Raw genomic sequence first — 15394 nt, 5'->3', positions numbered from 1 at the left:
TCTATTGATCATCTATTATTAGGGGTCATGACGTCACAGACACGCACGGAGGGGCGGGGCTTACCTACTCACTCTCTCTCTTTCTCTCTCTCACACACACACACACAGATACACAGATGTCGCTGCGGACTGTTGTTCAGCTCGACACCAGCAGCTAACAGCTAACCGCTAACAGCTAACCGCTAGCAGAAACCGTGATGGTGTCGTCAGTCTGACATGCAGAGCGACGCTCGCGCTGCTAACCGCTCACCTTGTTGTGTTAGTTTGCCGGGATTAGCTCCGATTATCCCGGGTTAACTGTCCCGGCTTTGTGTCCTCGTTTGGGAGGAGGACGGGCTAGCTAGCTCCTTTAGCATGTTCCGTCTAATCGACCAGTGTTATTGACGTTAGCCTGCTTGGCTGTTAGCTTCGGGTTAAAGTGTCTCCAGAGAGAGCTCGCTCACTGGCTGTCTGTCCCTGTGTGAACACAGCTGCTGGGTCGGTTCCGTCATGAGTCGGAGGTCGTTACTGTGGTGAGATGTGGTCCGTTTAACGGCTCCGTTCTTTGAGCTAACGGCTAGTGACGGCTAACGGCAGCTGTTAGCCGGAGCTATCGGCAGTCTTTGTTTCCACCAGGACGGGATATGATGCGAGAGTCGGTTAACTGGGACTGTTAGCATAGTTAGCAGCTGGAGCAGAGTAGGACTCTCACGGCAGCTGTTTGGGAGGACAGCGGGGAGCGAGCACACGATGTGAGTGTAGCAGATGCTAAGCTATCACATCATTCGGCCAGTCTTTGTCTGCTGTGACCTGCCAGCTGTTTCCGGCCAGACTTCAGTGTTTTGTGTGACTCGTGGCCGCCAGCTGCTCCAGCTGTGTAGTGACCTTCATCACCGTCATCATCGTCAGCTGCTGGAGACCTCCGGGTTATTATGGCCCTCGGATCAGGCTGCAGGCAGAGCGGCTCAGCGTGTGTCGTCTACCTGCTCCTACTGTCAGGTGAGTTCACTGACTCAGGACCAGCTGGTACCTGAACCCTGATCCAGACCAACAGAAAGTTCTCACGGTTGTTTTATTTCTCTATTAACCCAGCGAGGGGCCCGACGTCACGTCCTGTTGTCTGACATCACGTCCTGTCCAGCTCACAGTGGTCCATGTTGTTTTATTAGTATTGCTGTTATGAGAGGCTTTATTGATCATTGGTTTACTTTCCCAGAGTCCATGTTAACGTTTGCAGATTCTTTTCCCTCGCAGTGACAGTGTTTACCCCCCATACAGTAGCTGTTCTGTAATTCCACTGAAGACAGAGTTTTAAATAACTGAAGTCATCTCGTGGTTGTTTTCGCTTCCTCCTGCCTCACAGATAACAGCTCTGAGGTGACCAGTCGCTGCAGGTCATAGGAAACGGTCAGCAGGAGCTGGAACGCCGTTCTAGATGGTTTCAGCCCACTTTAGCCCCTGATAACAGGCAGGTGGAGAACAGAGATACTGGCTTGGGTTAGGTTATGGTTAGGTATAGGTGACCTGGCAGAGATGTGCACTCTACTGAGAGCTATTTTCCACTTCTATTTAATGTCTTTATGTTATATTTCAACCATCAGAATTCTTAAAACTGACATCCTGTTAGTTCACTGTCACAATGCTTCAGTCTGAGCAGCAGCAGTGCTGCTAATGTTAGTGCCGTCCTGTTTCCACAGTCTGTGTAAAGAAGCGTCCTCTGATTGGTCGGTATCAGTCTATAAAGAAGCGTCCTCTGATTGGTCGGTATCAGTCTATAAAGAAGCGTCCTCTGATTGGTCGGTATCAGTCTGTATAAAGAAGCGTCCTCTGATTGGTCGGTATCAGTCTGTATAAAGAAGCGTCCTCTGATTGGTCGGTGTCAGTCTGTATAAAGAAGCGTCCTCTGATTGGTCGGTATCAGTCTGTGTAAAGAAGCGTCCTCTGATTGGTCGGTATCAGTCTATAAAGAAGCGTCCTCTGATTGGTCGGTATCAGTCTGTGTAAAGAAGCGTCCTCTGATTGGTCGGTATCAGTCTATAAAGAAGCGTCCTCTGATTGGTCGGTATCAGTCTATAAAGAAGCGTCCTCTGATTGGTCGGTATCAGTCTGTATAAAGAAGCGTCCTCTGATTGGTCGGTATCAGTCTGTGTAAAGAAGCGTCCTCTGATTGGTCGGTATCAGTCTATAAAGAAGCGTCCTCTGATTGGTCGGTATCAGTCTGTATAAAGAAGCGTCCTCTGATTGGTCGGTATCAGTCTATAAAGAAGCGTCCTCTGATTGGTCGGTATCAGTCTGTAAAGAAGCGTCCTCTGATTGGTCGGTATCAGTCTGTAAAGAAGCGTCCTCTGATTGGTCGGTATCAGTCTATAAAGAAGCGTCCTCTGATTGGTTGGTATCAGTCTGTGTAAAGAAGCGTCCTCTGATTGGTCGGTATCAGTCTATAAAGAAGCGTCCTCTGATTGGTCGGTATCAGTCTGTATAAAGAAGCGTCCTCTGATTGGTCGGTATCAGTCTATAAAGAAGCGTCCTCTGATTGGTCGGTATCAGTCTGTAAAGAAGCGTCCTCTGATTGGTCGGTATCAGTCTGTATAAAGAAGCGTCCTCTGATTGGTCGGTATCAGTCTGTGTAAAGAAGCGTCCTCTGATTGGTCGGTATCAGTCTGTGTAAAGAAGCGTCCTCTGATTGGTCGGTATCAGTCTATAAAGAAGCGTCCTCTGATTGGTCGGTATCAGTCTATAAAGAAGCGTCCTCTGATTGGTCGGTATCAGTCTATAAAGAGTGTCGGTGTCCTCTGGGTCTGAACAGTGAAGCCGATGCTGAAGAGCCTTAAAGCTGCATCCTCTCTAGTGTCCAGCAGGGGGCGACTCCACTGGCTCCAAACAGAAGTCTGATTGGATGGAAGTCAATGAGGAAATGAGGCAACTTCTCTCCTGATTTATCAGCTCAGTGAACATTTTCTGAGTTTCTGCTCTCAGGGGGATTAGGGCGGGGCTACCTGCTCACTGACCAATCAGAGGAGGGTCCTGTCTAAACCTGACCCGTGTCATACAGTCTGTGGCTCTGTCCCATTAACTCTCACTGTGTTTCTCAGGATGCATGGCTGCGTCTCAGAGGAACGACAACGTCTACGTGTCAGGGATTTCTAATGGTAAGATCATAACCACGATGATGTCGTTTCAGCCAAACCGTCAGCATGAACTAACCACCCCTCCTGTCTCCCCCCAGCCTGTGGTGAGGTGGCCGACCTCCTGCGGGCGTCCAGCGGCATCATCACCAGCCCCGGTTGGCCCTTTCAGTATCCGGCCCGACTGAACTGCAGCTGGAATATCAGAGCCCGACCTGGAGACACCATCACCATCAGGTGACGCACACTCTGTTTCCATGGTGACCACCGTGGACGTATGTGGTCATCTACATTAGCATTTAGCATTAGCAACAAAAACTCCCAGCATAGACAGAAAGAGGCCTGATAATGTCACACAGACCTTGGGTCAGAGGTCACAGTTATGTCACAGTGAGGTCAGAGGTCGTATAGAGGTCACAAGGGTCATGACCTTAGTAACGCCCCCTCTCTGTCCCCGTAGTTTCCAAGATTTTGACCTGCAGGGGTCCCACCGCTGCTCCTCAGACTGGATGTCCATCAGCAGCTACAGAAGCCTGGATGGTCTGAGGGTCTGTGGGTCGTCCCTGCCGCCCCCCTACATCTCCTCCCAGGACCACGTCTGGATCCATTTCCACTCTGACGACAGTCTGACGGGGAAAGGCTTCAGGCTGTCCTACATCACCGGTGAGCATGTGGGACTGATTCCTGAGCTGATCCAGGTTTCTCTGGAGAGGGGGGGTCTGACCCGACCATCCTCTGTCTCATCTATAACAGAGCTTAGAGTTGGGGGGGGGGCTGCTAACCTCCGCTAACCTCTGACCCTGTCGGTGTAGGAAAGCCTGAGGCGTCCAGCTGCGACGTGGACCAGTTCCACTGCTCCAACGGGAAGTGCATCCCAGACTGGTGGCGCTGTAACTCCATGGACGAGTGTGGAGACAACTCTGACGAGGAGCTGTGTGTGGACTCGCCCTTCTCCTTCCAGCCCTGCAGCCTCAACCAGTTCCCCTGCCTGTCCCGCTACACTCGCATCTACACCTGCCTGCCGCACAGCCTGCGCTGCGACGGCAGCATCGACTGCCAGGTGACCGTGTGCCCCCCCGCCCCGTCAGTGTGGTTATTTCCATCCAGGACTGTGATGGAAAGAGTTAATGTAGTGTTTAATGTAGCTGCCGTCATACAGCACTCAGACTGTTCATCCGCGCCCACATCCAGGACTTTATCAGCCGTCTTAAGCCGCGTTTCCACCAGCACGACTTGGCCCTACTCTACTCGACTTGGCTCGGCACGGTTGTGTTTCCATTACACCAGGTACCACCTCAAACGTGGGCGGGGTCGCCATAGCAAGGCGGGCCGAAACTCCGGTAGCGTAATTTGTATACGGCACAAACAAACACAACTAAGGACGTGGAGTGTTTGGTTTGTGTGTATCCGTTTACCTCGTTCACAGAAATAATAAAAACGCTTGGTCTCTGTTTCCAGGGTTTTAAAAATGGCGGGTTTGATAGTTGCTCTCATGACTCATCAAGTGACGCCGCTCCCTGGCCAATCAGTGGTCTGCAGTCTGGTGACGTCGCATTGTCAGCTCGACCCTGGCCGAGGAGGCACTAAAATAGTACCTGGTACCAGGTACTAGGGCCGGTGGAAATGCTACCTAAAGCGTGTCGAGTCGAGTCGAGTAGGGCCAAGTCGAGCCGGTGGAAACGCTACCTAAAGCGTGTCAAGTCGAGCCGATGGAAACGCGGCATTATACTGCGTACGTTTGTTTCTACACCACACATTGAGTCGCCCTCAACTTCACCACCCCTGTAGTGGGCCAATCACGTCGCTCCAGATCAAAGGACGCCTTTGGTGATTGGCTGTGATCAAAAGCAGCCATGAGAGGGACCTCCTCCTCTGCTGAGGTGTTAAACTCCTCACAGGGTCTTAAAATCTCGGCTGGAATCAGTGAAGGAGTTGCACATCGATGTGCTGAAGGTAGACGTTCTCCCCTCCAGACGGTGAACGTCTCAGTGATCCTGTTAGTCTTGTAGGTTTTTGCTATTGGTGGCCACCGTAGTGTCTGTGTGGACAGCAGGGAGCAGCTAGCTGGTTAGTTAGCTGGTTAGCTAACCTGTCACTCGATGTACTGAATCCTGGACTTTAACCCTCTCTCTGCAGGGTTAGGGTTCAGCGTCACGGCGTCCCCTCGCACATCCCCAACAGGAAATATAAACATCATGTGTAGGAAACATTTCCTGGTAAATAATCGTCCAACTGCACCGATATCTGGGCGAAAGGCAGTGGCCAGTGTGAGCTACAGGTTTTTTTTAGCAGGAGCTTAATGAAACGGCAGCATTGTAAACATCTTAAAGTCTTAATGTCTAACTGACCCTGTAGATTTCCTGAACCTGTGTGTGTGTGTTTGCTGGTTGTTTGTCCAGGATCTCGGCGATGAGATCGACTGTGACGTTCCTACCTGTGGAGAATGGTTGAGGAACTTCTATGGTTCCTTCAGCTCTCCAAACTACCCCGACTTCTACCCTCCAGGAAGTAACTGCACCTGGCTGATTGACACTGGAGACCACAGGAAGGTAACCCCATCTCTGACCTTCAGCGTCCTGGCAGAGCTCCTCCATGACCCCTGGCTAACACCTCACTCCTCCCCCTGCAGGTCATCCTCCGGTTCACAGACTTCAAACTGGACGGGACGGGTTACGGCGACTACGTGAAGGTCTACGACGGCCTGGAAGAAAACCCTCGCCGTCTCCTCAGGGTGCTCACCGCCTTCGACTCGAGGGCGCCAGTTGCTGTAGTGTCATCATCCGGTCAGCTCCGAGTCCATTTCTACGCTGACAAGATTAACGCCGCCAGAGGGTTCAATGTCACATACCAAGTGAGTCTGGTTCATTTTCACCTGTCAAACCTTTTTCTGTGAATCTATTGCTGGGGTTTAAAGTGTAACTCCCCTGTTTCTACCCATGATCCTCTCTGTCCACATCCTGGTGTCTGAGTGACTGGTAGGTAGTAAAAGTGTTGGAACTGGTCCAGTAGATCACCTCAGCCAGCAGACACCAAACGGGCTGCAATGGCTGCAACGTGATCCTTTGGGACAACTGCACCTGATCACAGTAGGTCCACTAAAAGAGCTTGTTTGATCCACTGACAGGCTCAGAGTGTTATTCTAAGTGTGTGACAGCATCATGGAAAGGATCCCTACAGAGAGAGACCTGGAAGATCCTTTTGGTTTAACCACAAACAGCACACACACCAGACTACATTCACTAAAACAGGGATTTTAGAGCTGCTGCCTCCATCAGTCAGTGTGTTGGTGTGATTGTGAGACTTTGGAGTTTTAAACAGTTAGTTTGGATCAACTAACTGTTTAAGACTCCACAGTAACACAAAGTCCTGTGTTCTAAGAGGTAAAATTACTTACTTATTTTTGTCAATGGAGTCTGGTGAATAACAGTTGTTATATTAATATCTTCCAAAGTACCAGACTCTATTGACAAAAACAGGCATTTTACCTGACAGAACAGTGGAGTTGGTGATCTACTGGACCAATTCCAACACTTTTAGTACCTACCAGTCATTTAGACACCAGGATGTGGACAGAGAGGACCCAAGTTCCTTTAAGGTGGACTGGTTTTGTCTGATGTGGCTCTCTTCTCTCTCTGTGTTCTTAAGGTGGATGGGTTCTGCCTGCCATGGGAGGTTCCCTGTGGGGGGAACTGGGGCTGCTACACCGAGCAGCAGCGCTGCGATGGCTACTGGCACTGTCCCAACGGCCGGGACGAGCTCAACTGTTCATCGTGTCAGGAGGACGAGTTCCCCTGTTCCAGAAATGGAGCCTGTTACCCTCGATCGGACCGCTGCAACTACCAGAACCGCTGCCCCAACGGGTCAGACGAGAAGAACTGCTTCTTCTGCCAGCCGGGAAACTTCCACTGCAAGGTAGCGACACCAGCCATACCTGAGCGCCACCACATCCGCTTTATCCGTCACTTTGCTAATTTAATCACCCACTGTTTGATCGATTCACACGTCATTCCAGCGTCTTAAATGTGAATATTTCCTGGTTTGGTTCTTCCTCTGAAACAGAAAGCTGACGTTTGAGTCATTTTGGGCTTCAAGAAACAATGATCGACATTTTTCACCATTTTTGAACATTTTACAGACCAAACAACTCACCGACTAATCGGGAAATAATCAACAGATCATCGCTGGTGAGGTAATGATGAGCTGACGTTCAGTTCAGTACTTCACAGGGTTAGTGATAAAGCTGAGCTGGTGTGTTCCCTCACAGCTAGAAGGTTCCAGGTTCTGATCCGCTGGGCAGCAGGTTTGTGGTTTGAACCTTGACCCTTTGTGTGAAGTTCTCCTGTTCTCCCCGTGCTGTGTGGGCACATACACAGTGGATGGGTGGATGTACCCCAGGAGGAGCAGCTCCTACCTTAGCGGGTCCAAATATAGAATATATATAACTGTCCAACCCCCCCCAGGAAGCTCTCCAGGCTCTGAAGCCGAGCGGTCAAACTGTGTCAATACAACAGTGGCGTCCGTCACACGATGCCGTTTGGCCATAAAGACTTTTTCCACAGACTCTTATTGTGAAAGAGACGGATAATGACTCGTGTCACTGTCAGATTTTGATCAGTTCAGTCCGATAATGTTTGGAAAGTCTAGAGAGCTGATGATTAAATCATTTTGTCACCGTTCAAGGTAGCTGAGGGCTAACGGGAAGTTAGAGATACTAGTGCTCCAGGGTCTGTGGGATGAGGAAGATCCTCGTGATGAGGTACTCTTTTATCCAGGAAGTGGAACTTTTTTGTCTTCGTGCTCCACTGAGCAGCTTTCAGAGGATGAACGGAGCCTCAGACGTCCGTGGGACAGACGGAGAGGTCGCGCTAGCTGTTAGCTGTTAACACTGTTAGCTAGTTCGGGGTCGATGAGCGTAACGTCGGTGACCTTTGACCTGTGACCTCCTGGCAGAATAACCGCTGTGTGTTCGAGTCGTGGGTGTGCGACGCCCAGGACGACTGCGGCGACGGCAGTGACGAGGAGAGCTGTCCCGTCATCGTCCCCACCAGAGTAATCACCGCCGCCGTCATCGGCAGCCTCATCTGCGGCCTCCTATTGGTCATCGCCCTCGGCTGCACCTGTAAGCTCTACTCGCTGCGCATGTTTGAACGCAGGTGAGGCGCCCCTCCCCCTTCGCTGCCCCTGATTGGTTACTGCTGCCCTCTGTGACTCCAGCTGTGTGATTCCAGCTCTGTGATTGGTTGTTGCAGGTCATTTGAGACGCAGCTGTCCAGAGTGGAGGCAGAGCTCCTGAGGAGGGAAGCCCCGCCCTCTTATGGTCAGCTGATCGCCCAGGGACTGATCCCACCTGTGGAGGACTTCCCAGTGTGCTCCGGGAGCCAGGTACAGACACACCGTCTGTCTGTCTACCTGTCTGTCTCTACCTGTCTGTCTGTGACTTAACGTCCTGTATTTCCTTCTTTTCTGTCCATCTTCAGGCGTCCGTCCTGGAAAACCTCCGTCTGGCTGTTCGCTCTCAGCTCGGTTTCACCTCCCTGCGACTGCCCTCTGGTCGTCATAGCAACCTGTTGCGCCGTCTCTTCACCTTCTCGCGGTCGCGACGGTCGGGTTCTTTGGCTCTGGTGTCGGCCGACCTGGAGGACAGCGGCGGCACGGGGAGTACTGGCAGCTCTGGTTCGGACGTACTGTCTCCAGACTCCGATGACACGGACACGGAGGGCGATCGAGGGAGGGAGCGAGGCGTGGGCGCCGTGGGCGGGCCCGTCGCCCCCCTCCCCCACAAAACTCCGCCATCCACCGCAGTGGAGGCAGTGGTATCTGTCACGGCATCCGTGACCTCTGTGACCCCAACGCCTGGCCGTGACCGAGGCCGGGACAGGCCCAGAGAGACCCCGCCCCCCTCCAGCCCTGTTACCGTGGTAACCTCCACCCCAGATCCTGAATGTCACAGCGACGCCTCAGAGCTCCAGACTCTGCCCACCTCCGCCCTGCAACGCCTGGCCCAGAACCTGCATCGCCTCGCCAGGAACCTGACCAGAACCAGCCAGTACCAGCAGGACCAGACCTGGACCAATCACAGTCCGCTTCGCCAGCTGGAGACAGGAAGAGGCGGGGCAGAAGCTGCCGAGCAACGAGGAAGCAGAGAAGAAGAAGAAGACGTGGAGCTCCTGATCCCGGTCTCTGACTCTGACTCCTCCTCCTCGTCCTCCTCATTGGTCAGCGATGTCCGACACTCGCTGCTGGAGCCACACCCCTCCTCCACCTCTGGCCACGACCCCCGCCATCACCGTGGAAACGGTTGTCGAGGAGGGAGGGATGGTCCCTGTGAACACTGTGGGATGGTCCACACAGCTCAGATCCCTGATGCTTGTCTGGAGGCCACGGGCAAGACGGAGAGCAGCGACGACGAGCTGCTGCTGCTCTGCTAACGGGCTAACCTGCCAGGCTAACATGCTAACAGATGAGCTAATACTTCTAAAACTCCATCTACTGCTAGCTAACGTGAACTGTCTGGCCGACGCTACTAATACTACCATGACCCAACGCCTCACACTGGACTACAGCTAGCCAACATGCTAACATCTCACTCAGCACTACAACTAGCCAACATGCTAACACATCAGACTGAACCACAACCACACAGGGATAATCTAATACTTGTTAGCATGTGTTAGCATGTTAGCTGGATTAAGGGTTAGCTTTTGGTGATGTCGGAGATGAATGGACCAATCAGAGACTGACGGGAGTGATGTCACTGATTGGATTCTGATTTGGTACGACAATGAAAACTCCCCCCGCCATTCCCCCAGTGCGGTCCGTCCACTACAACGCTCCCCGCCTCCCGGCCAGAGGACTTCCTGCGGTACGACTTCATGATCACTGACCTCCTCCTCGTTGGTACGACTGTAAACTGTGTCCTGACAGAACAAACTAAGGAACCCTCTCTGCTTCTGAACCGTCTACGTGTCAGACTTCTGGTCAGGTGCAACAGTTTAAATGCCCCCCCCCCCGGGCTAGTTGCTAAAGATGACTAAGGTCATGTGACCCATGGAGGTAGGCACAGGTAGCTGCCTTTAGGCTAGGTTTTGGTAGCCTGGTGAGACCAGTGGTACTGTACAAACACAGTTTGACGTGTGGCTTCATGAAACTAATCTGGCCGACATCTCCGACGGAAGCGCCGATCAAACGTCAGTTAAAACAGATCGAACGCCGACACTGACGCTGGTTTTCAAAATGAAGCACAAACATCATTTTCAGTCATTTTTATAGTTTTCTAAGAGGTTAAATCAAACAACCCCTCAGGCAGCAGTTTGCTAACAAATGATGCTAAGCTAACTGGGCTACCTCCCCGGGTCATGTGACCCTCATCATAGCGGTTCTCTCTTGGTGTTCAGAGTCTGTCCCTATTCAGTTCACCGGTTCTAAAGGGAGATCCGGGTTCTAGACAGCTCTTGTCTGAGACCTAGAAAAAGGTCCCATTACCGAGAAGGTTTTGGTTCTGATGGTTCTTTGAGAACCGAGAACATTCTGGATCCGTTCTGGATGATGTTCCACGTGTCTGAAAGGTCAAAGGTCGTGTTTACACTTCATATTCAGCATAAAGGACTTTGAGATCCAGACTGGACCAGTTTCAGAACCACCAGGTTCAGTTCTGGATTAGAGCTCAATCTGACCTCCTCTTCTTCCCACTCCTCCTCTTCTTCCCACGCCTCCTCCTCCTCTTCTTCCCACTCCTCCTCCTCCTCCTCCTCCTCTTCTTCCCACGCCTCCTCCTCCTCCTCCTCTTCTTCCCACGCCTCCTCCTCCTCCTCCTCCTCTTCTTCCCACTCCTCCTCTTCCTCCTCTTCTTCCCACTCCTCCTCTTCCTCCTCTTCTTCCCACTCCTCCTCCTCCTCCTCTTCTTCCCACGCCTCCTCCTCTTCTTCCCACGCCTCCTCCTCCTCCTCTTCTTCCCACTCCTCCTCCTCCTCCTCTTCTTCCCACTCCTCCTCCTCCTCCTCTTCTTCCCACGCCTCCTCCTCCTCCTCCTCTTCCCACTCCTCCTCCTCCTCCTCTTCTTCCCACTCCTCTTCCTCCTCTTCTTCCCACTCCTGCTCCTCTTCTTCCCATTCCTCTTCCTCCTCCTCATCTTCTTCCTCCTCCTCTTCCTCCTCTTATTCTACCTCCTCTTCTTCTTCCTCCTCCTCCTCTTCCCACTCCTGCTCCTCTTCTTCCTCCTCCTCCTCTTCTTCCCACTCCTCTTCCTCTTCCTCCTCCTCATCTTCTTCTTCCTCTTCTTTCTCTTCCTCCTCCTCCTCCTCCTCCTCAGACTGAAGCCATTCAAACTGACCCGTCTGTATTTATGATCGTAGGTTAGGGTTCTCAGATCTCAGTGGACCTCGACTGACTGTATATTTATTATTATTATTATTATTATTATTATTATTAATGTTCTTCTGTGTTCCTGTGTTCTTCTGTGTCGTAGCCGTTTTTTCTGACCTGCATGATTCAACTCGTTTGGTGTTTTTTTTTCTTTGAGTCTGTAAAGTAAAAAACTGTTAAACTGCACTAAAGATTAAAAGTGTCTGGACTTGACGTCCGTCTGGCGTTTGGTGTTGACGAGCAGGACGTCTGTCTCCCCCGTCAAGTATCTGAAGCTCCTAAAGAACCAGAGTGAAGGTTTGTTCGGTTCTTCTAACAGGTTCTTCTTAAACTCTTGGAACAATTAAAATGTGAAACTTCAGACGATCAGATGTCACCAAACTGATCTGAAAATTCAGACTATGTAAGTTGTTCTAATCGAATGGTTCTTTACTGTCTTTATGGAGAACAAACAGAATACGAGAACAGACATTCAGTTTGTAAGATTCAAACTTTACTGTAAATCAGCCATCTTTGTTCTTACTTTGATACCTGAAGAACCATAAAGAACCTCACCAGGAACACTAGGAGAACTGTGCAGAACCAGAATCTTATTTTCAACATCTGTGAAACCTTCACAGAACCAAAATATTATTTTTGATGTATGTGGAACCTTCATAGAATCAGAATCTTGTTGGTTATAACTGTAGAACCTTCACAGGATGAACCAGAATCGTGTCAGTGATACCTGTGGAACCGTGGATACCTGCAGAGTATCAGACTTTACGGAACCATAGTTGGTCACATACAACACATTTTCAGAGAACCACAGAGGTTTGAGAACCTTTATTTTTCAGTTTTCATGTTTCAACTTTTTTTTATGTTCTGTTTTTATCGTTCCATGCAAAAACCGTAAGAATCAGCTATTCCTGTGTCTCCATGGAAACGATCAGTTCCTGGTTACTGGACATGCCTCTTAACAGTCATGTGGCTCCTGAGGAGCTACTGTGATGCTGGGGGTCACATGGCCTCTCCTTTCCTTCCCAGCATCCTTTGCTGCGTGGCCGTGCCCTCTCTGGGAGTAGGGTCATTTCCTGTTTGAGCAGCAGGGATCTGAGCCTCGCTCCTCCCCGCTGACATCATTGTGACACTGTTGCGTCATTGCTGTGATGTCATCATGCAGCATGCAGCAGCAGAGAGGATCATGGGAGTTATTTAGGCTCCATCTGGCAACAACGTGTCCCTGTTGACCTTTTGTTATGGCGATACAGTTCGTCCCACCTCCTGACGCTACGACTTGCCCTCTGTCTCCTTATTGGTCAGCGGGGCCAAGGCGGGGTCCACCAATGAGATGGCAGGAAACAGTTTAAACCAGCCAATCACCATGTTGGACAGGTCCAGGTCGTCCAATAGGATCTGAGCTGCACCCATGAAGGATTTATGATCCATCCGACCGTAGTCGCCCCACACGATTATCTACAGACAGACGGACAGACAGTGAACACGCCTGGAACACACACAGTTTATAATACACACTCCAAGTGTATCACTGTGTATCACTGTGTATCTGTGTGTGTGTGTGTGTGTGTGTGTGTGTTACCTGCAGGACTTTTCCTTCAGGGTTTTCCTCAAACTGCAGCTGTTGCTGATAAAGCGGGTCGAGAGTTTTTCTCGCCAGACGTGTTCTTCTCTTCAACACACACTTTCCGTTATCCATCAGGTAAACCTTCACATAGGCAGCTACACACACACACACACACACACACTCGGAGTAAAGTTTTTCTGATTTATACACCTATTATAAACCATCATTATATTATGTTATTATCTTTTTACAGGTTCCTACACTAGTGTGTACTAGTGTGTACCAGTGTGTACTAGTGTGTACTAGTGTGTGCCAGTGTGTACCAGTGTGTACCAGTGTGTACTAGTGTGTGCCAGTGTGTGCTAGTGTGTACTAGTGTGTACCAGTGTGTGCTAGTGTGTGCTAGTGTGTGCCAGTGTGTACCAGTGTGTACCAGTGTGTACTAGTGTGTGCCAGTGTGTACCAGTGTGTACTAGTGTGTACCAGTGTGTACCAGTGTGTGCTAGTGTGTACCAGTGTGTGCTAGTGTCTACTAGTGTGTGCTAGTGTGTGCTAGTGTGTACTAGTGTGTAGTAGTGTGTGCTAGTGTGTGCTAGTGTCTACTAGTGTGTGCTAGTGTGTACTAGTGTGTAGTAGTGTGTACCAGTGTGTACCAGTGTGTGCTAGTGTCTACTAGTGTGTGCTAGTGTGTACTAGTGTGTAGTAGTGTGTGCTAGTGTGTACCAGTGTGTACCAGTGTGTGCTAGTGTCTACTAGTGTGTGCTAGTGTGTACTAGTGTGTAGTAGTGTGTGCTAGTGTGTACTAGTGTGTACCAGTGTGTACTAGTGTGTGCTAGTGTGTACCAGTGTGTGCTAGTGTCTACTAGTGTGTGCTAGTGTGTGCTAGTGTGTACTAGTGTGTAGTAGTGTGTGCTAGTGTGTACTAGTGTGTGCTAGTGTGTACCAGTGTGTACCAGTGTGTACTAGTGTGTGCTAGTGTGTGCTAGTGTGTACCAGTGTGTGCTAGTGTCTACTAGTGTGTGCTAGTGTGTGCTAGTGTGTACTAGTGTGTAGTAGTGTGTGCTAGTGTGTACTAGTGTGTGCTAGTGTGTACCAGTGTGTACCAGTGTGTACTAGTGTGTGCTAGTGTGTACTAGTGTGTACCAGTGTGTACCAGTGTGTACCAGTGTGTACTAGTGTGTGCTAGTGTGTACTAGTGTGTGCTAGTGTGTACCAGTGTGTACTAGTGTGTGCTAGTGTGTGCCAGTGTGTACTAGTGTGTGCTAGTGTGTACCAGTGTGTACTAGTGTGTGCTAGTGTGTACCAGTGTGTGCTAGTGTGTAGATAGATGGATACTTTATTCATCCGGTTAGTGTGTATTAGCGTTACCTGGCGTGTTCTTGTTGCCTTGTTTACCCACAAGCCCCCGGGCTCGGATCACCTCTACGTCTAGACGCTCCTTCCGGAACACCATCCCGATCTGGATGTCACCTGACCAGCAGACAGCCAATCAGACGACAGAGAGGGCGTGTCTTAGATGTTTTAAAAACAGCCGACCAATCAGAGCAGACTGGCCTTTTTAAATATGTTGACATGTAAAGTGTAACAGACATTCTGATTGGTCGTTACCCATGGGGGGCGTGGCCAGCGTCTGCCGTCCAGCCAGCTGGGCGGGGCCTAATCCCTCCAGGAAGCCAGTGAACTGTTTGTCCGACGCCAACTTCACCCCAGGAAAGATGAGACTGACGAGAGAGAGAGAGAGAGAGAGATCAAAGATGGAGGGAGAGGAGGAGGAGTAAAGGAAGAGTGAAGGAGTGGATGTGTGCAGGAGGAGTAAAGGAGGTGTAAAGGAGGAGTGGTGCGTACGCTCCAGGTTTGGGCTCCTCGGCGTCGGGGTCGCGGCTCGGCTGACGGGTGAAACGAGACTTGAAGTCGATGGCGAGGCCGGTTTCTACGCTCCTCTGGACAGGAAGTCTGATCACCTTCTTCTTCTTCTCCTCCTCTGGATGGAGGGATGGAGACAAAGAGGAGAACATGTGACTAACATGATCATCTGCATCATCCCTCCTGCAGGAGGCAGCAGAGCGCCATCATCTTTCTGTCATGTGACCACGGCGAGCACTCGTTCCCTCCAACATCAACAGGAAAGACGGCCGACTGGAGTAACGCTAGCCTCAGCACGTTAGCCATTAGCTTTTCCTGTCTGTTTGCTGCTTCCTGTCGGATCTCAGTGGATTCAGATGAATTCAGCCCAGAAACCATCAGGTAACGAGACCAAACTGAACTTTTATTGGCTGCTGAAGGAAATTACTCGACCAATCACGAGCTGCAGCATCGCTCTGCAACTCACTAAATAAAACTTCAGCGTTAAAACTACATTTTATTT

The 15394-nt window shown here is 50.6% G+C and overlaps 2 protein-coding genes across 2 annotated transcripts in view; one reads left to right on the top strand and one right to left on the bottom strand.

Annotated features, from left to right (window-relative positions):
* Positions 1–886: 886 nt before the first annotated feature.
* Positions 887–11678, top strand: lrp12 (low density lipoprotein receptor-related protein 12). The gene is made up of 11 exons (XM_070845873.1): positions 887–978; positions 3072–3128; positions 3206–3341; positions 3565–3767; positions 3917–4164; positions 5504–5653; positions 5734–5955; positions 6750–7016; positions 8055–8257; positions 8354–8486; positions 8582–11678. Exons 1-11 carry the CDS (start codon positions 912–914, stop codon positions 9530–9532), a joined length of 2637 nt encoding a protein of 878 aa, XP_070701974.1. The 5' UTR covers positions 887–911; the 3' UTR covers positions 9533–11678.
* Positions 11679–12319: 641 nt separating this feature from the next.
* Positions 12320–15394, bottom strand: part of LOC139215048 (regulating synaptic membrane exocytosis protein 2-like) — a 28659-nt gene continuing 25584 nt past the window's right edge. Inside the window, exons 38-42 of the mRNA XM_070845869.1 lie at positions 14875–15010; positions 14638–14750; positions 14398–14499; positions 13045–13184; positions 12320–12920 (exon numbers count right to left, since the gene is read on the bottom strand). Coding sequence (XP_070701970.1) covers positions 12735–12920; positions 13045–13184; positions 14398–14499; positions 14638–14750; positions 14875–15010 — 677 coding nt within the window. The 3' untranslated portion in view covers positions 12320–12734. The remainder of the gene's footprint in view (positions 12921–13044; positions 13185–14397; positions 14500–14637; positions 14751–14874; positions 15011–15394) is intronic.

Source organism: Pempheris klunzingeri, chromosome 16 (genome assembly GCF_042242105.1).
Source record: "Pempheris klunzingeri isolate RE-2024b chromosome 16, fPemKlu1.hap1, whole genome shotgun sequence".
NCBI classification, from domain to species: Eukaryota; Metazoa; Chordata; class Actinopteri; order Acropomatiformes; family Pempheridae; genus Pempheris; species Pempheris klunzingeri.
Note: the sequence above shows the minus strand (reverse complement) of the source record. Positions and strands in the feature narration are given on the sequence as shown.